The 25,515-nt window shown below is 42.4% G+C and overlaps 1 protein-coding gene and 1 pseudogene across 2 annotated transcripts; one reads left to right on the top strand and one right to left on the bottom strand.

Moving 5' to 3' along the window:
• Nucleotides 1-1,315: 1,315 nt before the first annotated feature.
• rem1 (RAS (RAD and GEM)-like GTP-binding 1) lies at nucleotides 1,316-11,966 on the bottom strand. 2 transcript variants are annotated; one of them, XM_039797753.1, is made up of 5 exons: nucleotides 11,725-11,966; nucleotides 8,129-8,538; nucleotides 3,085-3,167; nucleotides 2,298-2,505; nucleotides 1,316-2,178 (listed from the first exon to the last, which is right to left on the bottom strand). In XM_039797753.1, the coding sequence occupies exons 2-5, from the start codon at nucleotides 8,502-8,504 to the stop codon at nucleotides 1,901-1,903; spliced, it is 945 nt and encodes a 314-aa protein (XP_039653687.1). In that variant the 5' UTR covers nucleotides 8,505-8,538; nucleotides 11,725-11,966; the 3' UTR covers nucleotides 1,316-1,900. The 2 variants fall into 2 exon arrangements, with proteins under 2 accessions (XP_039653687.1, XP_039653688.1); XM_039797754.1 differs by having other exon boundaries at nucleotides 1,979-2,178; nucleotides 2,275-2,505; nucleotides 11,725-11,965.
• Nucleotides 11,967-22,065: 10,099 nt separating this feature from the next.
• On the top strand, nucleotides 22,066-22,164 carry LOC120558253 (annotated as a pseudogene).
• The last annotated feature ends 3,351 nt before the right edge of the window (nucleotides 22,165-25,515 follow it).

Here is a 25,515-nt window from a genome sequence, read left to right as displayed (position 1 = left end):
ATTGTTGCTACGTTTGTCAAGCTTTCCATTCTCACACTGCACATATGCTGTTTACAATGAAAATATTTACAATCAAATTGATGAAAGTGAAACAATGGACAGATGTTAAGCAAATGTGCTTCTCATTTCCAGCTGCCAAACATCAATTTCACTGAAATGTCAACAGTCACTAGCTAACTTTTTGCCTGAACTCTGGTATGTATCACCCACAACTCCCACACAGTGGATGTTACAGTCTTATAGCGAAACCTTTGGAATTCATGCTAGGTTACTACTGCACCATGGATGTATCATAATAATGGATAATGGATACCCCAAATGGCGGCAATTCATTTCAGTGAGAATTTCGAAGCTTCCGGGGTTATTTCCGTGATATGGGGCCCACTGAATATGCGCAGTAGTGTTTTTCTTGCTGGCCCCACCCGCGAGTTCCTGCTTGGCCCATAGACTTTACACTGTGTGACATCACAGGTTTTTAAATCACTTTTCTCTGCAGGAGGGAAGTTTTTAAAATATAAAAAGTCCATGGATTAAAAATTCAGAAAAGAAAGAGTCATAATCGATCTTGCTTACAGTTCATGGTGTCCTGTCAACAGTTTTACAGACTTCTCTTTTACAATGGTGGCCTATGGGGTAGTGTCACATTGCCAGACCCTCCTCCACAGCGCTGTGGCTAGTCTACACAGCATTCCGGGATGGGAGAAAAACGTGCTCTGGTTTATTGGCATTTCTTTAAACCAATCACAATCGTCAAAAGCACCGGACGGAGCAACGGTGCCACTGCAAAATAGCCTCGTGAAGGAACTTGTTTTGGTGGAACATGTGTATGTTCAAAAGCTTTTTTAGTCATGCAACACAAAACTCAGATTGGACAGATGAGCTAACTGTCTGGATTTACCCTGCAGAGATCTGAGGAGCAGTTAACCATAGTCCTCATGAATCCACCGGAGGTTAGAATTCCAACACAAAGAAAGCGGAAGGTGACGGACATCCGGAGGAAATGAGGGACATCCGGTGGAATTTCCGGCGGCAACGGAGCAATCCCGGAAATTAAATGTCGTCAATAAACTACCTAAGGGGAAACTGCTTTTGGGCCATGGTGGGATTCTACATTGCAACTAAAATAAATTGGTTGCAAGGCTGAGCGGTGGCATCGTATCCAGTTCTTATTATACATCAATGTAATGTATGTAGTGAGCTAGTTAGCCAGACATGCTTACATTAGAGCAGGTCAATACACTGTTAAATTGATTCCTTACACTTTTAATCTTAGGGTTTTAGTTTTGGAATCAAAAAAAGACATGAGATTCCAAACTATTTGTACATAGTATCTTTTTTTTAATACATTGAACTGAAATTAAAACCATATTCATATCATAGCGGTGGTCATCTGTATTAGATGTAGAGTCTGTAAAACATGATTTGAAACGACTGAGAGGACTGTTCCTTTAAGACTTTATTCTGCACAGTGTTGAACTGAAAGCTGTTGAAACCTCAAGAAACAGAACACACAGTGGAAACTACAATCCTGATGTTCACACACACACACACACACACACACACACACACACACACACACACACACACACACACACACACACACACACACACACACACACACACTGATGATCCTTCACAGTCAATTTTTTCAGATCATCTTGAGGAAAAGTCACAAACATTGTGAGACCAAATGCTCAAACAGGAAAATGAATTGTTCACAGTGATCACATCGATGTACGTAGGCTAACTGTCCGCTGACTCTGTTTGCTGCTGATCATCTTTGTTGTTGAATTGCTGAACGTGAGAATCACCACAGATGCCATCGTCCTCGATACAACAAACAGAAAGAACTTCAATAAGCCAAAAAAGCTCCGACCGGACATTTCTGGTGGACACGTCCTTAGAGGACGGCCAGGTCGTGGCAGCTCTTGGAGCGCACTTTGACCGCCATGCGCTGGTTGTTGCGTGCCACCAGTCGGTCCAGGAAGCGCCGAGCCTTCTGAGTGAGACTCTCTTTGCGCTTGTAGATGGAGCATCGGCGCTGGACGGCCTCGCCGCCGTCCCGGCGGAGGCGGATCTGTCGGATCACGCCCTCGAACAGCTCGGTCACATTGTGCTGCAGAGACGCCGACGTCTCGATGAACTTGCAGTCAAATACCACAGCACATGCTCGGCCCTCTGGGAAACAAAGACATCCAGAAAGAGAATAAATCATTATCATAGCATCAGTCAACATGATCAATGTGTTGTATATCGATATGCGTATGTATATACCCACTGTGACCTCTGACCCCCACCTTCCACTGCGACTTCTCTGGACCGGACCAGGTCACTCTTGTTGCCCACGAGAATGATGGGAAGGTTTTCGGCCTGGCGGGTGCGTCGCAGTGTGATACGAAGCTCAGCAGCGGCGTCGAAGCTAGAGCGGTCAGTGACGGAGTAGACAATGACGTAGGCACTACCAACCTTCAGACAGTCGTCCCGAGAGCAGTCGTCCTCTTCCTCCTGAGAGAAAGAGAGTTACGGAGGGAGGGTAAGGAACATCTTCATTTTATTTTAATCCAGATATAAGAGCTAATTTGGAAATACCAATGATTCTTCTACTATGTTCCTGTTCCCATTTTCATCTAACACACAGCAGCCTTTCTGTTTTCTGATCTGCATTTAATTGTTGTTCTGTCAGAGCTTCAGTAAAATATATTGCTGTTTAGATAATATTAATGTAAACTGCTGCTGTTCCACAATAAAAGCCTTTCTGGGGCGAGGTTAGAAGCCGAGTGAACTCATGAACATTTGGATACTTTGTTTGCCAGTGGCTGGGAACTGTGATCCAACTGTATGGAAATGTGACCATATTCATTCCTGACATATATTTTTTAATGATCTTACTTTTGGAAAAAAAAAACAGCATGTGTCTTCTGTACTCTGATTTATTGTTATAAAAGTTCACTAAACTTTACACTTAAAGATTACTGGTTTTCTAGAACATTTGCATAACATTTATCAAATTTAAAATAATATCTCAGGTAAAAAGCATTTACACACACACACACACACACACACACACACACACACACACAGTACCAGTTTGTCGTTCTCCCAGGTATCCATGACGATGAGTGTGGTTTCCTCTCCATCTACTGACAGTGTCCGCTCGTATGTGTCCTCTGTAACAAACAAACACAAACGATAAGTCTGAATCTGCTCAGTGAGGTAGTGCCTAAGCACAGCGGCAACTTCCGGGTCTGAATACTGAAGCCAATGCGGAAGTGCCTTAAACCTGCATTCTATCTAATTTCCGGCAACGGGGTACTCCACTGGCTCCAAAAAGAAGTCTGTTTCTATAGAAGTCTATGGGGAAATGACCCTACTTGTCACTTGATTTATTACTTCAGTAAACATTTTTATAATGAGTTAATGGCCTTAATCACTAGCTTCAAGTCTTCTTCAATACAGCGTGAGTTTCATTTTGGAAATTACGGTCCCATTTATTTTCAGAAGGGTTGAATATCACTCTTTAGCATTAGCTTAGCGCGTTTGGCTTAGTGCAGCGCCATTGAAACCATACACAACGCTGTCTTGGACACGTCATCCTTCTCAGCTCTGCCACTTCAATATGGTCACTCCTGGCTTCAAAACAGCAGTCCACAAACCAATGGGTGACATCACTAATGCTACGTCCATTATTTTTATAGTCTATGGCTTGGGCACAGCGGTGCTTTAAACTGAATGCCAACATCAGCATGATAACATGCTCACAATAACAATGCTAATATACTGATGTTTGCTTCCAGTTTAGCATGTTAGAATGCTAACTCACTAATTAGCACTAACACACACAAACACTGAGGCTGATGGGAATGTCAATAGTTTTGGAAAACTGAAACTGAAAGTGTTGGACGCAGTAAAACCTGATGATGATGATGATGATTTACAAATGTCATGGCAATCTATCCAATAGTTGTTGAGATTCTTCAGTGTGGACCAAAGTGGTGGACTAACAGACAAACATCGTCATCCCTAGAGCCACGCTGCGAGCATAGCTCAAAACAATAAACAACATGGAGGACCAAAAACAAATCACAGCTGCCCTTTATGTCTGTGATCATAGACAATCCACAACCAACCACAATGACAACACAGCTAATAACATGAAACAAACAACAGACTCTGTGCACGCAACAACAACAACAACAAAACCATGTAAAACTATAAAAGAGAGTGTAACCAGACGTGGAGCTCAGTCAACCTGGAAATTAACATCAGACAGGCTCTGCCACTTCACAACATGTCAGACTCGCATTGGATCAATACAGGTTGTCAATCATGGCCTCAGGCCAATCAACACGTGACACGGGAGCGGATCAATGATGTCGGGTCAGTCAAGGTTATGATGTCAAAACAAAATCAGACACAGAAGCTGGCAAGGGAGCTTTTGAGGACTGAGTATCAAAGCTACAACACAACAAAATAGAACGTGGTGGAAAACATTGACGTGTTCTCCAGTGATTCAGAGAAGATTGATCAATCTTCTAATCTATGTTATGGCAAGAGTTAAGCATATATCCCGAAATGTCGAACTTTTCCTTTAATACATCCTATCAGGTTGGTCACCTGCCAGGTTATCCTGCACCTAAAAATTCTCCTGCAGCCCAGAGAGCATTTTCCCCGAAGATGACCATTATAAAACAGACATATGTAAAGCTGTTGACAGGAAACTAACAACTGCAAACAAGATCAGTTGTTACTCTTTTGATAAGTTAATAAACTGACACTGCACTGTCAGTTATACAGCAGTATCCATTAAAGCTGTCAATCTTCCTCTATAATACAATTAGAATGTCATTAAATATTTGTTTTTATTTTTATTTTTTTATTAGGCAGCGCTGCCAAAGACTCCTTGCCTACATGGGGCGCACACTCTACCAGGTAAGCTAGACGTTGCTCTGCTAATACCCACTAGGTCCGGATTTGTTGCGGCACGGCTGACAACTGTAGTCACGAGGATTCAGGTAGAAAAGAACCACAAAACCAACAACAGTTTGTTTCCATCCAGAGGAGTAGAGGGGAAAAAACTCTGTGCTGTGTTTTCAAGGTGTAGTGCAGGGAAATACGATCCGCCGTGAGCACGGTGTATTTTATTTTGAAAATTAACCGGATGTTTATTTTGTTTCTGTGCTCGAGTTCCTGTCCCGCACTATCTTCCATGTGCTGAATTGCTGCGGAGCTCTCCGGCGTCCGGAAAAAATAGAAACTCTGCGTATCTGCTCTGGAGGGCTGCGGATCGCCGGAGCTGGGACGGAGTCGGAATGCAGCCATTCTGCAGTCAGTGGAAATACACACATTGACTTTAATGGAAACCTATTGACTCCACTGACGTTCCAGAGCTGTTACACAGCTGTTACGCAGCCGGTGGAAATTGGGAGTAACGCCGCCTTCACACTGGCAGTTGAAATCAGCTCCGTAATACGCAATACGCCCCCAGCGGACATCGTACTACACCGTTGAAAAGCTTCGGAAGCGACTCACAAAAATGGCAGAGAGACTGGAATGAGTGATGAATGTGATGAAAGTGTCTGAATGTACGATTCTCTATGACCTCTCTTATAAAGCTATATAAATAGAATATAAATAGAAAGGCTGCTGCGTGGATAAAAGTTGCCCAAGACGTTGACATGTCAGGTCGATTAAATGTTATATAGCGGTATAATGTCAATAGTTCGGTGTCTGTTGCTAGTTAACCAATTAGCATTAGCACGTTTGTTTATCAGTATCATAACAACGCTAACTTCCGTCGGATAGGAACCGTCTGTAGCCTTTCGCAAGAGTTCAATTTTTTGAACGCATCCGGATGACCAACTGACACGATTTTTTTCGCACCGCATTCGTTCGGACCCGGTTCGGACCCATTCGCATGCGGTCTGTGAATCTCCATAGGAAATGAATGACTTCCGGTCGTTTCGAAGCCGTATCAGACCTGATTTCAACTGCCAGTGTGAAGGCGGCGTAACAGTGTTCGGTTTGCACGATGACAGCATGTTTGAAAGCACAGCCGAAACAATGTGTCCATAAGGTCCCATAGGTATTGTAAGTGTTAGCCAACATGCTAACAGCATTGATAACTTTGCCAAATGGTTCAATCACTACTTTTTAAGTAGTTTAAAAGCAACCTGTTTCTTGCAGATTGTCGAGTTAATATAATAATAAATAAATACAGCTATTAGATGTTTATATATAAAGTTAAAGCGTTCTCTGACAGCTGAAGGACAGCCAACATTAACAATAGCTGTCTCCATGAAGCACCCAGCTAGGCTCTTATAACTCGTGGTGCAGTTAGGAAACAAGTACGAGCTAATTCATGATAACATAAGCATTTTTGACTCATTTATTTTATTTCATGTTAAAACAGTATTTCCCATCTTACTTTTGATTCCCAGCTGCAGGCCATCACTCACTCTCTACTTGGTCTTTACCGTAGCTCTGTGCCCTAAGATCTCACAATGCCTTGTGTTGCTCACCACTAACTTGATTGGTCATCAGACATGATGTGACATTTTTTTACATGTGGGGAGGCTGAGGCGAGAAGGGTGAGAATCGCTCACATTAACCAACACATTTATAAAAAATACACATTTGAATAGTAATTGTAATGCTGATTCGATTAGTATTTTTACTATTCAAATTATATTTGACTCCCGGAATTTGTTCCAACAGCCCTAGTATGCATCCAAAGTTTGCAACCATTAACCACCATGAGCTACCAGATCTAGAAAGTCTGTGGCAGCAAAACCTGCAAGTGTCTAACTAGGCAAATGTGTTTTATTGCTTATGAAATATTTTTTGTCAAAGGAATTATTTCTTTCATTTTGTCTTTTAGAAGTTACGTAAACTACCCAAATTCCCATATAAGGACATGACACTTCCTGGGAGACAGGTGTTCGGAGATTGTCGGAGCCGCGGTGGAGGAAGTACTGAATATCAGTACTTAAATAAAAGTACAAATAACCAGAGACATATTTACTTTAGTAAAAGTAGAAGGTGTCCACTACCACAAACAAGGCCTGGCTTTTAAAAAAAGTTCCTATACTAACCAGCATAAAACGGAAATGTGTTGTTAGAATCATGGATGTATTTTATTTTCTTTAACCATGCAAGTAAGCAAATAAAGTGTGTGAAGCAGCGCAAATGGGGAGATGTGAAGAGGTCCAGCCAAATAAATAAGATATGAACGCGTCTTACGCAGCCTGGCGGAGGAGTAAACGACGCTGTGGAGAGAAATAGATGGCAACTATGATTTAAAAACTGGAATAATAAAAAACAAACATTTTAATTTTCACTTTTACCGGAGGCTGTATTACCGAGGGTCAGCGGCGCTGTGCCCGGGCTCTGGAGCACCGGAGCCGGCTTGGATCGGCGGTGCCCCATATATATCTACGGCAACCAAACTTCACTGGTGAGACAAACGTGTGACGGTCAGGAAGACGTTTTGGCAGGGGGGAAACTGATCAGAAAATGTAACGGAACATTGTAGAAATGTAGTGGAGTAGAAAGTATAGATAATTGCTACAAAATGTAACAAAGTAAAAGTCAAAAGTAGGCTATGCACTATTGATTCTACTTAAGTAAAGTACAGATACGTGAAAAATGTACTTAAGTACAGTTACGAAGAATTTGTACTTTGTTACATTCTACCACTGCATTTTGGCCATATAAATAGCGACCAATCACCAAATAACGCAGGATTTAATCAGTTTAACTGCTAATGTAAATTGCAGTGTTAGTGTTTTTTTGCATAATATGATTTCTTTTTCAACAAATGATCAGAAATACATTACAGTACAATACTGTCATTGTAAACGACTGTAGAATTAAATAAAATGCAGTAGCCAATCATTTGGAGCAAAGTGTCATCACTCAAATGTGCGTAAGAGTGCTTTTCAGTGTTCGTAGATTTTGTTCTTAGCTAAGAACAAATCCAAGTTAAGAAAACATTAGTGAATGCCAGAATCTTCGTAAAAAGTTAGTAAGAAGGGTTTAAGAACACATTTCTTCGTAAGAACGGTTGGTGAATGAGGCCCATTAAGTATTAAGGGTTAAACTAATCACAGAACCAAACGTAACATCCCACCTCCAGGTTGTTCCTCTTTCTCTGTGATCCCGGCAAAGATTCCTGCGAGGCTGGTCTTTCCAACGCCATGGTCACCGAGCAACACCACTCTGTAAACACAATCTGAGTCGCTTTGAGAGTCGTCGTCCGAGTCTGAGCTCCACTGGGCGCGGTAGTGGAGTGACTTGTCTCCAGGGTGGTAGGACGCCGATTGTCCCAGAGGAGGGTGGCTTCGCTGGGGGCGCGGCTGCTCGGGGTCCGACTGGGTGCTGCCGGGGAGCCGAGGGTCCTGAAGGTCCTGAGTCCAGGACGGGTGCTGGTAGAAGTAGGTGGGAGGAATCGGCGTGCTGCCTCGCCGCCGCAGGGGCTGCTTCTCTCTTTGGGTGTTCAGGGTCATTTTGCTATGGTAACGGCATCAAGACAGGACAGACCTGAGGGAGGAGACAGGAGGATTTAGGTTTTAGAATAAAGTCTTGCTCCCTAAAAATCGTCTTTTTGTCGAGGGAACCAGGGCGATGCTAACTTCCATTGTTTGCCTAAAAAAATACGTCATCCCTACAACACTCTATGGTCTTTAAAGGTCCCATGGCATGAAAAGTTCACTTTATGAGGTTTTTCAACATTAATATGAGTTCCCCCAGCCTGCCTATGGTCCTCCAGTGGCTAGAAATGGCGATAGGTGTAAACTGAGCCCTGGGTATCCTGCTCTGCCAGAAAATGAAAGCTCAGATAGGCCAATCTGGAATCTACCCTATATGATGTCATAAGGGGAAAGGTTACCTCCCCTTTCTCTGCCTTGCCCGCCCAGAGCATTTGGCCCACTCATGAGAAAGAGAGAGACATCATGGCTTCCAACGAGCGAAGCGTAGCAGTTGGTCAAGGCCACACCCCTACCCTCCACCTTGCCCCCCCTCTCTCCTCCTCAATAGCATTTAAAGCTACAGACATGGCACATCCTAAGGAAAGCTCATTGTGGGACTGGCTCTAGTGGCTGTAATTCTGCACCAAGGCTGAATTTCGGGAAAGAGACTTCAGATACAGTATTAGGGGACCACTAAGGCCTATATAAAAGAATCCAAAAAGCAGCATGTCATAGGACCTTTAACATTCTTTAAAAGTCTTTTGAATGTCATTCAAAACATTACTTTGGCCCGACCCCTCTCCAATCTAATATCAGTCTTTCTGAAAAGATAAAACTTAATGCCTTTTTTTTTAGGTTTCCGTCCATTTTCTAAGACAAAGAAGACACTGCTGCAGTGATGTAGAAGTGTACTCCAGGGTGTGTCAGTACACTGTGACATCACTGTTGGGTGTGGGCTGAACACTGTGATAACTCAAAGGGTTTACACACTAAGGGCCTTTTTTTAACGATCTAAAACGCAGTTGTGCCCCTTCCTCCTCCCCCCACTCCATCTCTGTCCACCCGCCCCAGGAGCACATTGCCACTCCCGGACAAGATCCCGCCGCAGTGTCCAATCCCGCCGTAGTTCAACATCATGTCTCCTTAAGTCCTCTAATATTTCCTCATTTATTTCATCAACACATCCATGATTCATGGAAATGTTGTGTAAAACACAACACCATTTTGCCTGAAGAAGACCCAGCTGGGTCGAAACGTTGCATTTTTATATTAAATATGGGAGTTTAAAGCAGTGTTGCGGACATTATATTATTTTCGTTTTAAAACACAACAAGCCACAAAAAATGCTGCGACTTTTTGAGGACTGTACTGTAAAATGCCTCCTGATCTATCCAAACACCTGAAGCGCATTTTCAGTAATATTTTTCCTTGTAATTATGTATTGTTGCAAAAATGCAAAAATGCAAAAATGGGAACTGTTGCGTCTGTGTAGATGAGAGAAGTGTATGCGCGTTGTGCACACGCTACATTATGGCCAAGCATGCGCCCCTAAAATAGCATCTGAATAACGTCCCACTGACTTTAGACTAGCGCCACTGACTTTAGACCAGGTTTTTTCCTGGTCTGTGGCGAAATTTTTTTCTGAAACTGCAAAATAGCACCAGGGAACATTTGCGCCTGAACACGCCTCCTCTTTTCGCTGAACTGCCCCCGGGAGCGCAAATACATTCCCTAATTTACCGACGGGCGTCTGTGGAGGGAAAAGTCCACTGTGCGTTGGGTGCAAAATAGGAATGAAACATGCGTCGGTGTACAAAGGCAATTGCGCTGAGTGCAAGATAGGGCCCTAAAAGTGCAAGTACATTATGCTGTACACTGCCAAGTCTTAGTGTCAAGAAACTTTTTGATATAAAAGATTAAACTTGTGTCCAATGGGATTCTGGCATTGATCAAAGAAAAACTTTGGTGGCGACAATTTTACTGCAGAGAAGACTTGAGGAAAAGTTTTTCATTTGTTCATCACTAAATTCTCAGAGTTCTTTAACCCTACTCTCTGATCCAACAATGACTTTAGTACAAAAAAAATCACAAGCCTGGCAGAAAATATCACAGAGGGCAAGAATTCCAGGACAATAAGTGCTTAATGTGAAAATAGAATAAACCCTTCTGAGCAAGTACAAGTTATTCCTTGTTAATAGGTGTCATGGAAACTGTAAGAAAGATAATATGATAGAACAGAGTAACAGAGGACATTTTTTCCATTACAGTATTTACACTGGGAGCCCATCCCTGTACATCCATGATGACACTGAGCATGCTTAGTATTGTGCTGTAAAGCTATGTTTAGTTGGATTAGACAAACCTACAGTGTTATTTTATGACACATTATGACATTAATAACTTTCTTTTTAAATAAAGGTTGCAGGTAAATGTTAATAAAGGTAAATGTTGTTTTACAATTAACAATATAGACTTGGAGCAGATTCTGTTAAATTAACTCAAGTCCCAAGTTGAATCCTGGTTAATAGCAACGTAATGGACCCATGAGGACCTCTAGTATGCATAAGAGAGCACAAACAAACCTCCTACAATAAATAATTCAAGTGTTTAAAGGTGCCAAGTATGATAGTGAGGGCGAGTTAGACCAGGTCAGAGCTCCTGTCTTTGGGGGTAGTTAGTGAACTAGTTACTGTGACTTATTTTGGGTGAACAATACCAGCTTAACAAATCCTGCAAAATGACTTTCTATCACCAGTAATTAAATTTTAATAATTTCTGCTTATAAATCCACAACAGAACTACAAGCACGAGACAGTCAGGAGGTCAAAGTTCACAGGTCTCTCATCTACAGTAAAATATCATAAAGTATAACACTGCTAGTTAGCTAGTTGAAAAGAGTTACTGAACTACATCATGTCAGGCGCTTTTAGTGAAGTGAGATCAACAAAAAACTCGCACCAGAAAAAAGTATGAGAAATGTGTTATTTCCAAATTAAAATTTACATGTGAAATGTATGAAAACGTTTTTTACCGATACCACCTGAATGTTATCAGATGGGAAAATGTCTAAAACTGTGCCTATATGTAAATGTAACATATGATATTCATTGTGAAATGGATGTTTTTGCATGTAAAATATCTGAAAAATATGTGCTGATATATTTGTTTTTGGACATTTGGGCATTGTGAAAACATACATTTCAAACATGATTCTTTTGTAAGAGTGTAAACAATAGATAGATATAGAGTAACTTACCGTACACCCCATGAACAGTCCAGTGTCTGTGCAGCCTCAGTAAACAACAGAACTGAACTGAAACCTGTCTCTCTGTCTCTTTCAGTGTAACAGTACCCTGGTGCCACAGTAACCCGCCTGGAAAAAAAAAGTTCCACAACAGCGTTAAAAATTCAGCAGTGGAATCACAGAGTTATCTACCTCCCTCCCTCCCTCTGTGTGTATGTGTGTGTCTGTGTGTGTGTGTGTGTCACAGCGACAGCAGAGGAGAAACAGATAACTATGGAGGAAGAGTGTGTGTGTGTGTGTGTGTGTGTGTGTGTGTGTGTGTGTGTGTGTGTGTGTGTGTGTGTGTGTGTGTATGTGGTTTTATCAGTGTGTGGAGGGTTGAGATGGTTTAGGGAACATGTTGGTCACTTCCTGTTTGGCTTCATGAAACAGTTCAGTCAGGATAGACTAGTTTCCATATAAAATATTACAGGATAATGTGTTATTTTATCTTCATCAGGGCTTAAAGTCAGATCAAGGATGAGCTTTCTAATCCTCAAGATTCTTTCAGAAATAAGGTCACATGGCCGGACACCGGAAGGAGGGGGGGGTTGTGTATTGAGTTACGAGTTTAACCTCTAGAGGTCGTTGTGGACCACAAGATATGGTACTGCATGTTTTGTAAGACGGGTGGAGAAGAAGGAGAGAATAAAGAAGAAGCTAAATTGATGCTAAGCTCGATGTTCCGCTGTGGATTATCTGCTACATAACAAATTGGCGACGAGGATGGCGACTGCCGGTGTGCCTCTTCCTGTTTTGTTCCTACCATGTACGGGACAACCTACCATTCCGTTCGATATGTGGATGAAAATGTTCGAGACTTACTTGCTTGCTCCTACACTGCCTGGGCACCGAAAGCCAACGTGTATTTTATACACTCACGGATGTAGATACAACTTATGATTCAGCAGTGGGTGCATTGCGTGCACATTTCAGCCCAGCAATAAATGTCGTGGTGGAACGACACAAGTTCAGACTAAGAGTGCAAAAACGTCATGAGACTGTAGCCGAGTATGTGGGCGTGCTAAGCGAGCTAGCTACAATGTGCGGATTTGCTGGAAAAAAAGAATGAAATGATACGGGACCAACTGATTGAGCATGCTAGCTGCGTACAAATACGTGCGAGACTGTTAGTGGAAACGGATGCAAATCTCACTCTGGAAACAGCAGTAAAGTTGTGGCCTAAAACGAAAATTCTCTACCTGCAGTGCTCAAACCCTACTTTGCTACTAGAGATGAACTCTCAGTCCAAGATGTGACAATATACAGAGGTTCTCACCGATGGCTAGTGCCTGTGGCCCTGAGAAAACAGCTGGTGGACCTGGCACATGAAACTCACCAGGGTGTTGTACGCACCAAGCAGAGGCTGCAAGACTTATACTGGTGGCCCGGCATGGACCTGTGGGTGCAGGACAGCATTAGTGCATGTGTGACCTGCCAGATGAATGATAAAAGTGCTAAGACGCATGCTGCTCCAATTCAGCCAGTTCCACTGCCAGACGGTTCATGGCAGAAAGTAGGACTTGACATCGTCGGACCGTTCGAGTCAGCGAACTGGGACTGACGCTATGCGGTGACACTGATTGACTATTACACAAAGTGGCCGGAGGTGGCTTTTACACACTCAATCACAACCACGGCTGTCACCACCTTCCTCCCTACTGTGTTTGCCCGCTTCGGCAACCCCACAGAACTCATTAGTGGTAATGGGACACAGTTTACTTTGAGCGAGTCGACAGAATTTCTGGCAGTGAGGGACATTACACACAGGAAAGTGTCTTTGTATTATCCACAAGCAAACGGAGCCATCGAACGCTGGAACCGCTTTCTCAAAGAGACACTTCTTACTGCCGAGCAGGAGAGGAAACCATAGAAACCATTCATACAGGACTTCTTGCTCATGTACCGTGCAACTACACACAGTACAACAGTAGTGTCACCATATGAACTCATGTTCAGCAGGGAAATGTCGGTCCAGCCAGCAAATCTACCCTGCTGTCAGAGAAGCAGCTGCGCAACCGTGTCACCTCCAAACAAAACGCATCGAAAGCCTACACAGATGTGAGGAGAGGTGCACAAGTACCAAGGATCAAAGAGGGGAGCCTAGTAAGAGTACGGAAACCCTTCAATGTCAATAAAGGACTGTCAAAGTTCCATAGACCTGCCAGGGTGGTACGGAGAGCTGGTGCAAATGCGTATGTGCTGGAAAATGGACGTACATGGAACGCTACTCATCTCTCTCTGGTTCCTAACAGTGTAACAGATACCATTGAGAGTTCTGTTCCGGTACCTGAACCGGGACCTGGACAACTGCTGGATGTTCCGGTACCTGAGGTGGGACCTGCACAACTGCTAGATGTTCCGGTACCTGAGCTGGGACCTGCACAACTGTTGGATGGTGACATGCTGACACCTGCCAGGGTCAGAAAGAAGCCTGCATGGCTTAGTGATTATGTACATTAATCCTTCTCATGGCCTTTGGGGAACTATTGAAGAGGAAATGACAATGTGAGATGAAAAAAAAAGGGTAATCTGGTAAGCATCCTAAACAAGAGGGGAAATATGTTGTGTATTGAGTTACGAGTTTAACCTCTAGAGGTCGCTGTAGACCACAAGATATGGTACTGCATGTTTTTTATTTTTTATTTAACCTTTATTTATTCAGGGAAGGTTCGCTGAGAGGCACCCTCTCTTTTGCAGGAATGCCCGGATCACATTCACACAGTTACGCATTCATACCTGGAAGCTGCCCAGTACAACCACAGTCTGATCTGCTGGCCACTGAGCAACTCCACTGGAGCAGTTGGGGTTAAGGGCCTTGCTCAAGGGCACCTCAGTGGTGGTAATGAGGGAGGGGACAAGCGCTTTGTAAGACAGGTGAAGAAGAAGAGAATAAAGAAGAAGCTAAATTGACGCTAAGCTCAATGGTCTCGTCTGTTCCGCTGTGGATTATCTGCTACATAACAGGGGGGACTTTACCTCTCTATAGCTAGCTGACAAAGGAGCAGTTTACTAATTTACTACAGTAACTACCTGAAGGACTAACTGATAAAATCACTTTACTAGCTAACTAGCTAGCTGGCTGATGAGGGACTAACAAAGAAAAATACCAGTAGCTAGCGGATGATTCATCATTTTATCAATTAGCTAGCTGACAAAGGACTAACTGCCAAAGACACCGGTTTACTAGCTGGCTGATGAGGGACTAAGTCATAAAATATACTAGCTAAAAGATGAATCTGTTTACCAACTAGCTTGCTGACGAAAGACCAACTGACAAAGATACCACTAGCCAGCTGATGAAGGACCAGTTTACTAATTAGCTAGATTATGAATAGTCTTGCTTTGCCAGACCATCCACACGCTGCAGAGCGGAGGAGGGTCTGGCTAGTCCACACAGCATTCCGGGATGGGAGAAAAACGTGCTCTGGTTTATTGGCATTTCTTTAAACCTATTACAATCGTCATGGGCGGCGCTAAGCTCCGCATGGAGCCACTGTAAAATAGTTGTGCGAAAACTCAGATTGGACAGATAGTCTAGCTAGCTGTCTCAATTTACCCTGAAGAGATCTGAAGAGCAGTCAACCATAGTCCTTATAAATCCACCGGAGTTTAAAATTCCAACACAAAGAAAGCGGAAGGAAAAGGACATCGGCAAAATTTCATGCGGCACTGGAGCAATCCCGGAAGTGGAACGTCATGGATATGGACTAGATTATGAATGACTATCGGAAAAAGATACCAGTTTAGCTGTTGAAGGACCAGTTCAGTAAAGTCCCTCTATTTACGTAATGTGGGAAACCAGCTGATTTGTGCATATAGTCGCATCACATGGTCATGTGACCTGTTGCCAATCAGGAAGTGATAAAAAGCTTACCAGATTCAGTCATTAGTCCCTTACCTCTCGCTGAGCGGCCCGCGTTGTGTGGATTCTCCTGTCGTGCAGGGTGATAGCCAGACACAAGTTCCCGTCCTTCACGGAGGGAACTGGAGCAAACTGACCGTAATGCCTCAGCCGTTCTAGCCATATGTGGCAACAATTAATGTTTTGGCTAAATATTATCCTTCTGTGTTGCTTATGCCACCACACGCCGTGCGCTACTTTTATAGGATGTTCTTCAACCTGTAGTTTCTTTAAAGTAAAATTTCTTTGTATGTTTCAGTTTACCACTGACGTGACTACTAATGAGCTGCTGTGGCTGTAGAGCTCCGGAAAATACTGCATTGGCAATTCCTTCCTCCCGCATTAACTGTGCTGTACGAGTTTGTGTGTCCTTGCAAAGTAGGCTTATATTTTACTCTTTTTATTAATGTGCTAATAATTAATTGCAAGACACCGCAACTTTGTGATCTCAAAGGGGGACTAGTCCAGTCACTGTTTTCTACTGCTATTTTACCATTTTGTTTCTTTTGTTTATTTGCTTTGGTCGATACATTTTTGTGCTTGCATTTGGTTTGTTGAGAGGTCGTTGATGAAAGTTTTAACACAGGTTGCTCTCCTCGCTCAGTATAGCCACAGCTTGACCCTGTACAAGGCTGGGTCTGTGTCGAGACACTGCCTCCTTGTGGTGAGACTGCACCGGGTGACACTCTGTTGCGATGTGTACGTAGCCTTGACACTGTATATTTTGCTGTGACTTGCATGATATTTTGAAGTGACTTGCATGATATGCCATAGTGAATCTTGCATGATAAGCCGTAGCAATCGCGTAGAAATAAGTGTGTAGTGCTTGTCCTTGTCGGTGCTGGGCCTTCTGTCTCCTCTTTGTGTCTTCCACAGTCCTCCCAGGGTGGTGTGTGCGCGCTGACCCGACCTTCCTACTTTGAGGAGAGTAAGACCAAATGTCTCTGCCATCTAATTTATTATTTTACTAAACTATCCCGCTATTTTTATTGGGATTATTTTAAACTACTTTGTAATAAAACCAAACCTATTTTTGTGCAATATATGCGTCCTATTAATTGTTCCTGTTCGGGGGAAAATCAAAGTTGGTCACACGATACAGTAAATAACATATTAAGGATCTAAAGGGTTCCTCCTGCCCCTCAACAGGAGGTGGCGTTGTTGAGTTTGAAGGTTTTCTGTGCTCCGGCACTACAGTAAGAACAACAAAAGTTGAACAAAGTGCTGAATAGTTTCGAGGCAGATTAGAAATCAGCTCTGTAAGAAAGCAGCAAACAGTCATCAAAATGCTGCATAAGTTTAAAATGACAACCATCTGTGGCCGGGTTGGCTCAGTGCGTAGAGCAGGCGCACATATATTTAGAAGTTTATGCCTCGACGCAGAGGTCCAGTGTTCGACTCCAACCGGTGACGATTTCCTGCATGTCTTCCCCCTCTCTCTCCCCTTTCTCACCTGTCCTGTCCATTAAAGGCGGAAAAGCCCCCAAAAAAACAAACAAAAAAAAACCAGACATCTACCTGGCTGTTATAACTCTTCCCTCTCAAGTATCTTCTCTCCTCTCTCCCCCCTCCTGTGAAGGACTTCCCGCCCACCTCGGAATCCCGATCGCTTCCAAGTTTTTTGTTGTTCCCTGAGTCGCTCCAATTACAATAAGAATGTTACATCATTTTTGCACAAAACAGTCCTTTCTAGCCATAACCCAGTTGCAGTTCCTCTAACATCCACTAGATGATACAACTCTGACTGCATTGAAGTGAACAGGAAAAACACCCACAACAAATACAAAGTCAATACAGTTTTATTTTTTTATGGTTAGTCCTTCTCAGCCTTTGAAAACAGTTGTCCAAACTCAGGAGCGTTGTCAAGTCTAAGAAAATAATAGCAAGCCTGTTACAAACTGAAGGTGTGGAGATTTTGGTGTTTACCAGGCTATGGCATTGAAAGACTCCAGTGTTGGAGCTTGATCCATATTAGGGACTAAAAGTCAGGATATCTCTGCTTCTGCTGCACAGATTTGAACCATTATTCTTCATAATCTGTCTCCTCCAAATTCATCACAGTAGAAGGTCTTTGACCCCTTTGACCATGGAAAGCCCTCCATAGTATCAACACAATTTGGATTTAGAAAGTCATTATGAGATACTTAGAAAGTCAAAATGTTCAATTCCGCATCTCATTTGGATTTAGCATGAGTATCATTCTAAATTTTTCAACCCTTCTTTTTCTTGGCATGAGCTGACATGGAAAACTAGATTATAGAGAAACACACATCACTTCCTCTGTGTCAGTGTGAGTCCACTTACAGAAACTCAACACATCACAGATGTTTAGAGTGTATCCACCCACTCAGTTTAAAAGGTTAACATTTAAGAGGAGTTTCCTCCCAGATCACCATCACTTCATCCAATCCAGTGAGCCTAAAATCCTTTCAGTTACCAGCACAGAAGACAATCAACCCCTTTATCATGTCCAACTGGCTGCTTCCAGCTTCACCAGCAGCTCCATCACTCCCTCTGCAGGTGGACTGATAGTACTGACTGACAGTGAGGATCAGCTGAGTTCAGATAGAGTTTCTTTGCTAGTTTTTAGTTTCTTTATAAAACTGATTCATTATTCTCAAGGGGGTAGGCGAGCGTCCACAAAGCGTACCTCCTTTGGAGTGATTTGGCTATCAAGCCATCACCCACCATTAGCATCCCATTGACTGCCATTCATTTTGGCACCACTTTGACAGTGAATAACTTTACATCTGAAGCGTTTAAAGACTCTATTTGTCCATTCTTTATTTCTAAAGAAATACGACAATGTATAAAAGGCTCCATTATCTTGTATCTCACGTTATGGCTCCATAGCAGACGTTTTTGTATAAATAGCCTAACAATTGTTACTGTCGCATAGTAGAGAAATTACCGTATAGTCAGGAGAAGCTTGCAGGCAGTTTCGACTTACATTAGCTGTTTTAGTTTAATTACTAATGTTAACTAGCATTTTAGTTAGCAATAATTAGCCTGTGCCTATGTTATCTCCTTACATATACCTACGATCTCCGTCTCTGTAAGATTGGGAATTATTGAGATCTACGTCATCAAGCTCAGTTTGAGGCTGCGCAGTAACGCTCAGCCAGACTTCACTCATCTCCGTGGAAATCTACGGCGTCACATTGTCCATTTTACTGTCTATGATTATTCTGGATACATAGTCACCATTAGTAGTTATACTACCACTAAAAAAAATTTACGGTTCACCAAGCCCTGCCTCCCCTTCGTTACTATTATGTCTGTTGAGCTTTCCATTTATGCACAGCAAATATGCAGTTTACAATTAAAAATGGCTTGATTTCATACAGAAAAAAGCAGCTCCTACTTTTATATTCATTATTTTACAAACACAAGTTTTATTTGACAGTTTTATCTTTCAGAAGTCAGTCTGTATTTGAATGTTGTGAATTTCAAAATAATTCTTTTATTTCTCTCTAAAATTGTGACTCATGATGTTGCTCCTCTTCCCAGGATGCACTACAGGAGACACCCTGAGAAGAGAGAAAGGCATAGTGGGATGGATCCAACCGCTGAGGGCATAGGTTGTCGGTATGATCCTGATTGGCAGGAGGAGGAGGAGTGGCTGGAGTGAAGGACATCAATGTATTACAGAAAGAAGGGAAATTGTAATGCTGTAAACGTTTTGGATATAAATAGGAATGTGATTTTTGATTCACAGGCTACAGACTTTTTTTCTCACCTGCAAGAGGAATTGCAACAGTGATCCCTTTCTACAAGTTGTCTTTGTCTTTGAAGAGAGTTGCAGGAGCTGCTGAAGGAGAGAAACAAGTTTGCATTAAGCTTCAGTCAAAGTTTCATAAAACCTAAATAATTAAGATTTTTTACAGTTTTGTCAGAGCTCCAAATATAAAAGGCTCAGTATCAGTAATGTCTGAACTTCATCTCAGCGCCAGCAGATGGAGCTGCTGCTGAGTAAACTGATATTGCACATAAACCTGCTTTCTCATTTCCAGCAGGGGGTGACTCCACTGGTTGCAAAATAGAAATCTGTGAGAAAATGACCATACTTTTAACTTGATTAATTCAGTAAACATTTTCATAATGAGTTTATGGCCTCAATCACTAGTTGCAAGTCCTCTTCAATACAGCATGATGTTCATTTTGTAACTTATGGTCCAATTTATTTTAAAATTTACGGTTAAAGCAGGGCATGCGTTAGGGGCGTGGCTACACACTGACCTGTCAATCATGGAAAAAAGGCTGTGCAATGCATTTACCCGCCAGTAGTCTATATCTTCGACGTTCCACTTCTGGGATTGCTCCGTTGACGACAGAAATTCTGCTAGATTTCACTCATTTATCCATTGCCTTGGGGTTCCTTTGTGTTGGCATTTTAAACTCCGGTGGAATTGTGAAGACTATGGTTAGCCTTTTCTCAGATCTCTGCAGGGTAAATCCAGACAGCTAGCTGGACTATTTGTCCAATCTGAGTTTTCTGTTGCATGACTAAAACAACTTTTAAACTTACACGTTCCTAAGGCTATTTTGCAGCGGCACCGCAGCTTTTCCCAGTGCTTAGCACCACCCAAGACGATTGTGATTGGTTTAAAGAAATGCTAATAAAATAGAGCATGTTTTTCTACCATCCTGGAATGCTGTGTGGACTAGCTAGACTCTCCTCCACAGCGCTGTGGAGGAAGGTCTGGCAATGCGAGACTAACCTGCCGGTAAAACTCCGCCGGAAGTCATGTTTCAGCCAGTCGAAATTTGGCAACTTTTCCTCTTTAGCATTTAGCTTATCGTAGCACCATTGCAATGTATAGGTTCAACCGACAATTCAACTCAATTCAATTTACTGACCCAAAATTTATTGGCCACTCAGATTTTCACTGCTTCTGTTACAACTGTCACTTCTACTTCTTTCAGTTCTCTTAATTTAATTTGATCTTTTAGATCTTTTTGGTGATTTAACTGCAGGTGTGACTCCAACAGAAATACATTTTAAAATCTAAAAAATGAAGATAATTGAACTTCAAACTTTTTTGATAAAAGAGCAAGGTTTGGTTCAATAACACCTACCTCTATTGGGAAGAGAAGCTGCGACAAGCTCCGGGTTTGATCCAGAATGTGATCCAAGTTCTCCTTTAAGATCCTCTCCAGGTTCTGCTGGAGGTTTGTCTCCAAGTTCCTCCTCAGGTTCTAGTCCAGGTTCCACCTGGAGAAAGACTCGGTCCAGCAGGCGGTCCAGCAGCTGGTCGAGCTGGTCTGGCTCGGCTCTGATGGTCAGGACACGAGCAGGTCGTCCTGCTGAGATCTTCAACTCTGTAAGGTTTCTAAGGAAACAGAGACCAAAGAGATGCTTAAAAACTGTGAAACGCAACACACATTTAGACCTGAACACTCTCTGATGTTGGATTAAGGCATTTTCAAACCTATAATTACTTTGTTCTGGTCCGAACCAATGAAGAAGTTGTTAACCTGTTGCAATCCTTTGGTTTGGTTTCTTTTCACATAGATGAGCCACATGAAAACATTTCAGTCCTTCCAGAAAATTTTTTTTTGTGATTGTTGCGGGCAAAAATCCTTGATTATGCGGCACGTTTTCTTAAAAAATGCGATGGAATATGTGGGATATTTATGCAATTTTATGTGATGAAATTGCCGGTACTTGCAAAAATTGTGGTTTGATGAAAAAGAGAAAAAAAAGTGATTCCCCCTACACCCTGCTTTTCGATGATGTTCATGTCGCGTAATTATGTCACTTCAATGTTCCCATGGCAACAGGGGAAAATGGATGCTCTTGTGTGAAGTAAACGCAACATTTTTCAACTTTCTGCTAAGTTGCAGTGGCCATTCAAATTGTGCCTGTTCGAAACAGGACGGTCGCTTGGCCTCCGGTATTGCTGTATGCAGCTCTCGAGAACCACTCATCCAAAAAACTTCACACTTGACACTGTGCTTCCTTGGGTCCTGCGCATTATACGTGTCATGACATAGTTGCATGATAGCAATGATAGAGTAGGCCTAAACGCATCATTTGCTTACAGCTAGCTATTTAGGGCTACATTTCCAGGAACAAATGCCTTAATTCCAAAAGTTATATCGCTGACGCTCGAAAGTTTGCGATGTAACATCTGCGGTCTCCAAGCAAAGAATAGTAAGCTGTACCCAGCATGCTGTTTATGCAGTGTGTCAGTAGGGGGTCCCCTCTTAATACACTACACAGAAACACCCAGCGCGGGACTGTTTTCTTAACCCCATCCAACCCGCTCCCACTGGATGTGTGACCATGCATAAACACCCGACCCCACACAACAGAGTTCATCCTTATTAGGGCTTTTGTCTCATGGTCTCTTAATGTGATAATGTTATAGGTAATGTCCCTGATAAATAAACAATAAATAAAAAGCGTCACGTCACATGTGCTAAACTGGGAACGATACGGACAAGATTAGCATGGCATCTGGCAAAAGGATTACATTCACAATGGTGAAGCCTCACTTTTCATTGAAATGTGATTTTTATATATCCGCGCCCAATTGGTTTTTAGTGATGTTTGTGTTTCGGTGAAACAGCATCCTCGCCGACGCATCAGTAACAGCCTCACTTTGCGGTGCCCCCAAATGGCCAAATATGTCTCCCCATTGATTTTGAAACCTGATTCACATACTACAGACATTCAGTGTCCCATTGATGCCCAGCATGTCCATATCTACCCTGGAATTATGGAGAAATCAATATTTTGACCATTCTATTGCTAAAGTGCCTGACTTTGCAGTGCCCCCCAAAGGCCAAATATGGCTCCCCGTTGAAATGGAAACATGATTCACATACTACAGATATTCAGTGTCCCATTGATGCAGTAACAGGCAGTAATGATGGTAGTACTGCAGCACGGGAGAAAAAAAAACACAAAATGATGATAAATTCAGATGAAGTTTTGTGAAAAGTGGAAGAGGGAAAAGCTACTAAAACCAGGAAGACACCACAGTAACTGTAGAAAGTGCTGTGTGTGTCAAAGTAGTGTCAGTGAAGAGATGGTCACTTTTGCTGGACTTCTCTTCTTTTCTGTCTATTTCATGTTAATAAGAAACACGGTGGTGTCTGGTGAGAAGAGGGGGTAAATACCTGGATAGAATTAAAACAATACTTTAACTCGTCCTCTGGTGGATTATGGGGTGGCCAAATTACAGGAGATGCTTGGACAGATTCAAAAAAGAAGCTGAATCTATTGTTATTGGTACATTTGATCGGCAAACAGAGTTTTCCTTGTTTTTTTGAATGGAGTTCTGCTGATACTCTGGGACTGTGCAGCTGGCAAGCGGTTCATTACCTGCTTTAATCTTCTTTTCAACTTCATTTGTTGACTCCATCCTTCTGCTTAGCACTGCGTGAATCCTGGGACCTTTGTTTAATTAAAGGTTATTAATATTGAACGGGTTGCGTGTCCAAACTGCAACAACATTCAACACTGTACGTCCTTGGGTCCCCAGCAATATTTATTTATAGTTACATGTGTCTGGGGCAGGAGCAAGAAAGCAAACACAGAAAAAAAGGTCCTGTGTTCTGGGTTTAAGGATGTTGTTCACATCTTGTACCGAGGGGGAAAACAAACCAGATTCAACAAACTAAAGCACACAGATTTGAGACCTCAATATAAATCCACAATCAGCTAAGTGTGAATAAAAATAACTGTTTGTATCATTGATGCAGCGTTTTTAAGCAAATTTAAGCTGCTGATGTCTGTATGAGGCAGCTGTTGGTTCTTACCTGCTTTTGTTGTGTCTGAGGATCCAGCAGAGAACCAGCAGAACGATCAGAACCAGCAGCAGAGCCCCAAGGGACACGAGAAAGAGTTCAGAGGTCATCATATCTGAACAACAGGGGGCAGCAAGGGACTCTGCTCCTCAACACTGAACACCTGTTTTTGGAAAGAAAAGTAGATTAACATTGAGATTTACAATTTATTCTTGATCTTGATCAGCAGTTGACTCTTACCACAAGGTCCATTTAATAGCTGTTCTGGAGCTTTCAATTGCATCACAGAATCTTCCTCAGAAAATGGAGTTTTAAACCTCAACATCTAAGCCTGGAGAAACAATGTTCTTGACACAAAAATGTTTTCTATACAATTCCCTCTGACCACTCAAAAACTTGTCTATCCCTTCACCCAACACTTTGGTTCAAAGTGAAACTCCAACAACTAGACAGATCCTTAGATTTTAATGACCCATGTGAATTTTCCTCTAGTGCCACTCTCAGGACAAACTTTACATTTTTAGCTCCACTACTAGTAAGACAAGAAGAGAGAAATCATCAGGATTTTGTTTGTTATTCATATTGTGGCTATAATAAACACTGCAGCCTCTACTGGAGCAGCAATAGCAGCACATCACCCTAGTAGTCTGGTGTAACGTAAAGTCAGAGTGACCGTACAACAAGTCTAGCCTGGCTCCGTCCTCCTACGTACTTCCGCTCAATTTTCATTTTCCTTCAGTACACCATCTGGGTTTACGGTATATTCTTGGGTTTTCTCCGGCCAAATCTTTGGCGGTCCAATCAGCGAACAGAGGGAGTGGCTGAAAAAGATGACGTTGAGGTTGTGCGCTAGTTTGAGTTGTAGTTCCGTAATGGCGGCGGAGAAAGATTCGATCGAAGCCATTCGGTCCGTTGTGGCAACGCTGAAGAACATCCAGAAGTTAAAGCCCGAGCAAGAACAGTCTTTGCTGAGTTTTGTTGGTGGCCATGATGTTGTGGCCCTCCTCCCCACGGGGTTCGGGAAAAGTTTGATTTTCCAGCTCGCTCCGTCAGTGGTGAAGGAGATAGCTAAGGCGAACGCTAGCGATGCTAAGCCAACTTCAGGACCAAACGTTATCGATTGGTTATGGCAGATCCAGAGTGGCTCTGGGCAGATCCAATAGTTTTAAACTTCAACAGAGTACCCGCCTTCAAGGAAGTTAACACTTGTCAATGGAGAGTGGCCAGACTCTCTGTACAAATGAAATGTACGAGATTCTGGTAGGACCAGGCTACAACAAGTCTGGATAAACGGAAGTACATTTCCAGGATAATTGCCTGACATCTGGCACCAGATGTCCTTCACCTTCCGCTCTCTGTTCAGTTCACAAAATCCCTTCACTATGGGAAACAACAAAAAACTTCAAGCTAGCAAGCTACATGCTGAAAATAGAGTCATCTGGAAGCAGTCACAGTGATCCAGCATGTATGTGTGGTGTAGACAGACCGTACTCCACAGCGCTGTGGAGATAGGTCTGGCAATGCCAGACTACTGTACAACTAAAACATTACTCTTCAAGCATGTATTGATTATATGTTTAACTTACCTGCCTCTCCTGTTGGGATCGTGTAGTTTGATGGAAATCGGTTAAAGTATAATCTCAGAACAAATAAACCGTCATTCTGAGAAATTTGAAAGAAAACATTCAGTTCTGTTTGAATTTTTTTAACCAATCAGGTTTGGATATAAACTGCACTAAGATAATCATCATTTAAACTAAAGGAACATTCTGTTTCTGTCTCAGACAGGAAACCTTTCGGTTCTGGCTGCATCTTCACATAGGAAACCTTAAAGAGTAACTTCACACATCTGTAAGTCACTATATTTTAGCGTCTCATGGCTTTTTCCACTTGTGGTTTTTAAATATAATTCATTTGCCATTTCATAATTTGTCATTTCAAAATCAATTGTCATTTGGTTTTCACTTGTCTATTTGTATGTCTTAGTTAGGACCTTATTGTCCCTGGAAGACTTTGTGTTTGTAGAGAGAAGTCAGGTGTTCTTCCCAGTCACTTCAACACAGTCAATGTTTTATCACAGGAGCATCTAATAGACATTAATA

This window comes from Perca fluviatilis, chromosome 4 (assembly GCF_010015445.1).
Source record: "Perca fluviatilis chromosome 4, GENO_Pfluv_1.0, whole genome shotgun sequence".
NCBI classification, from domain to species: domain Eukaryota; kingdom Metazoa; phylum Chordata; class Actinopteri; order Perciformes; family Percidae; genus Perca; species Perca fluviatilis.
This window is presented reverse-complemented; position numbering and strand designations above follow the sequence as displayed.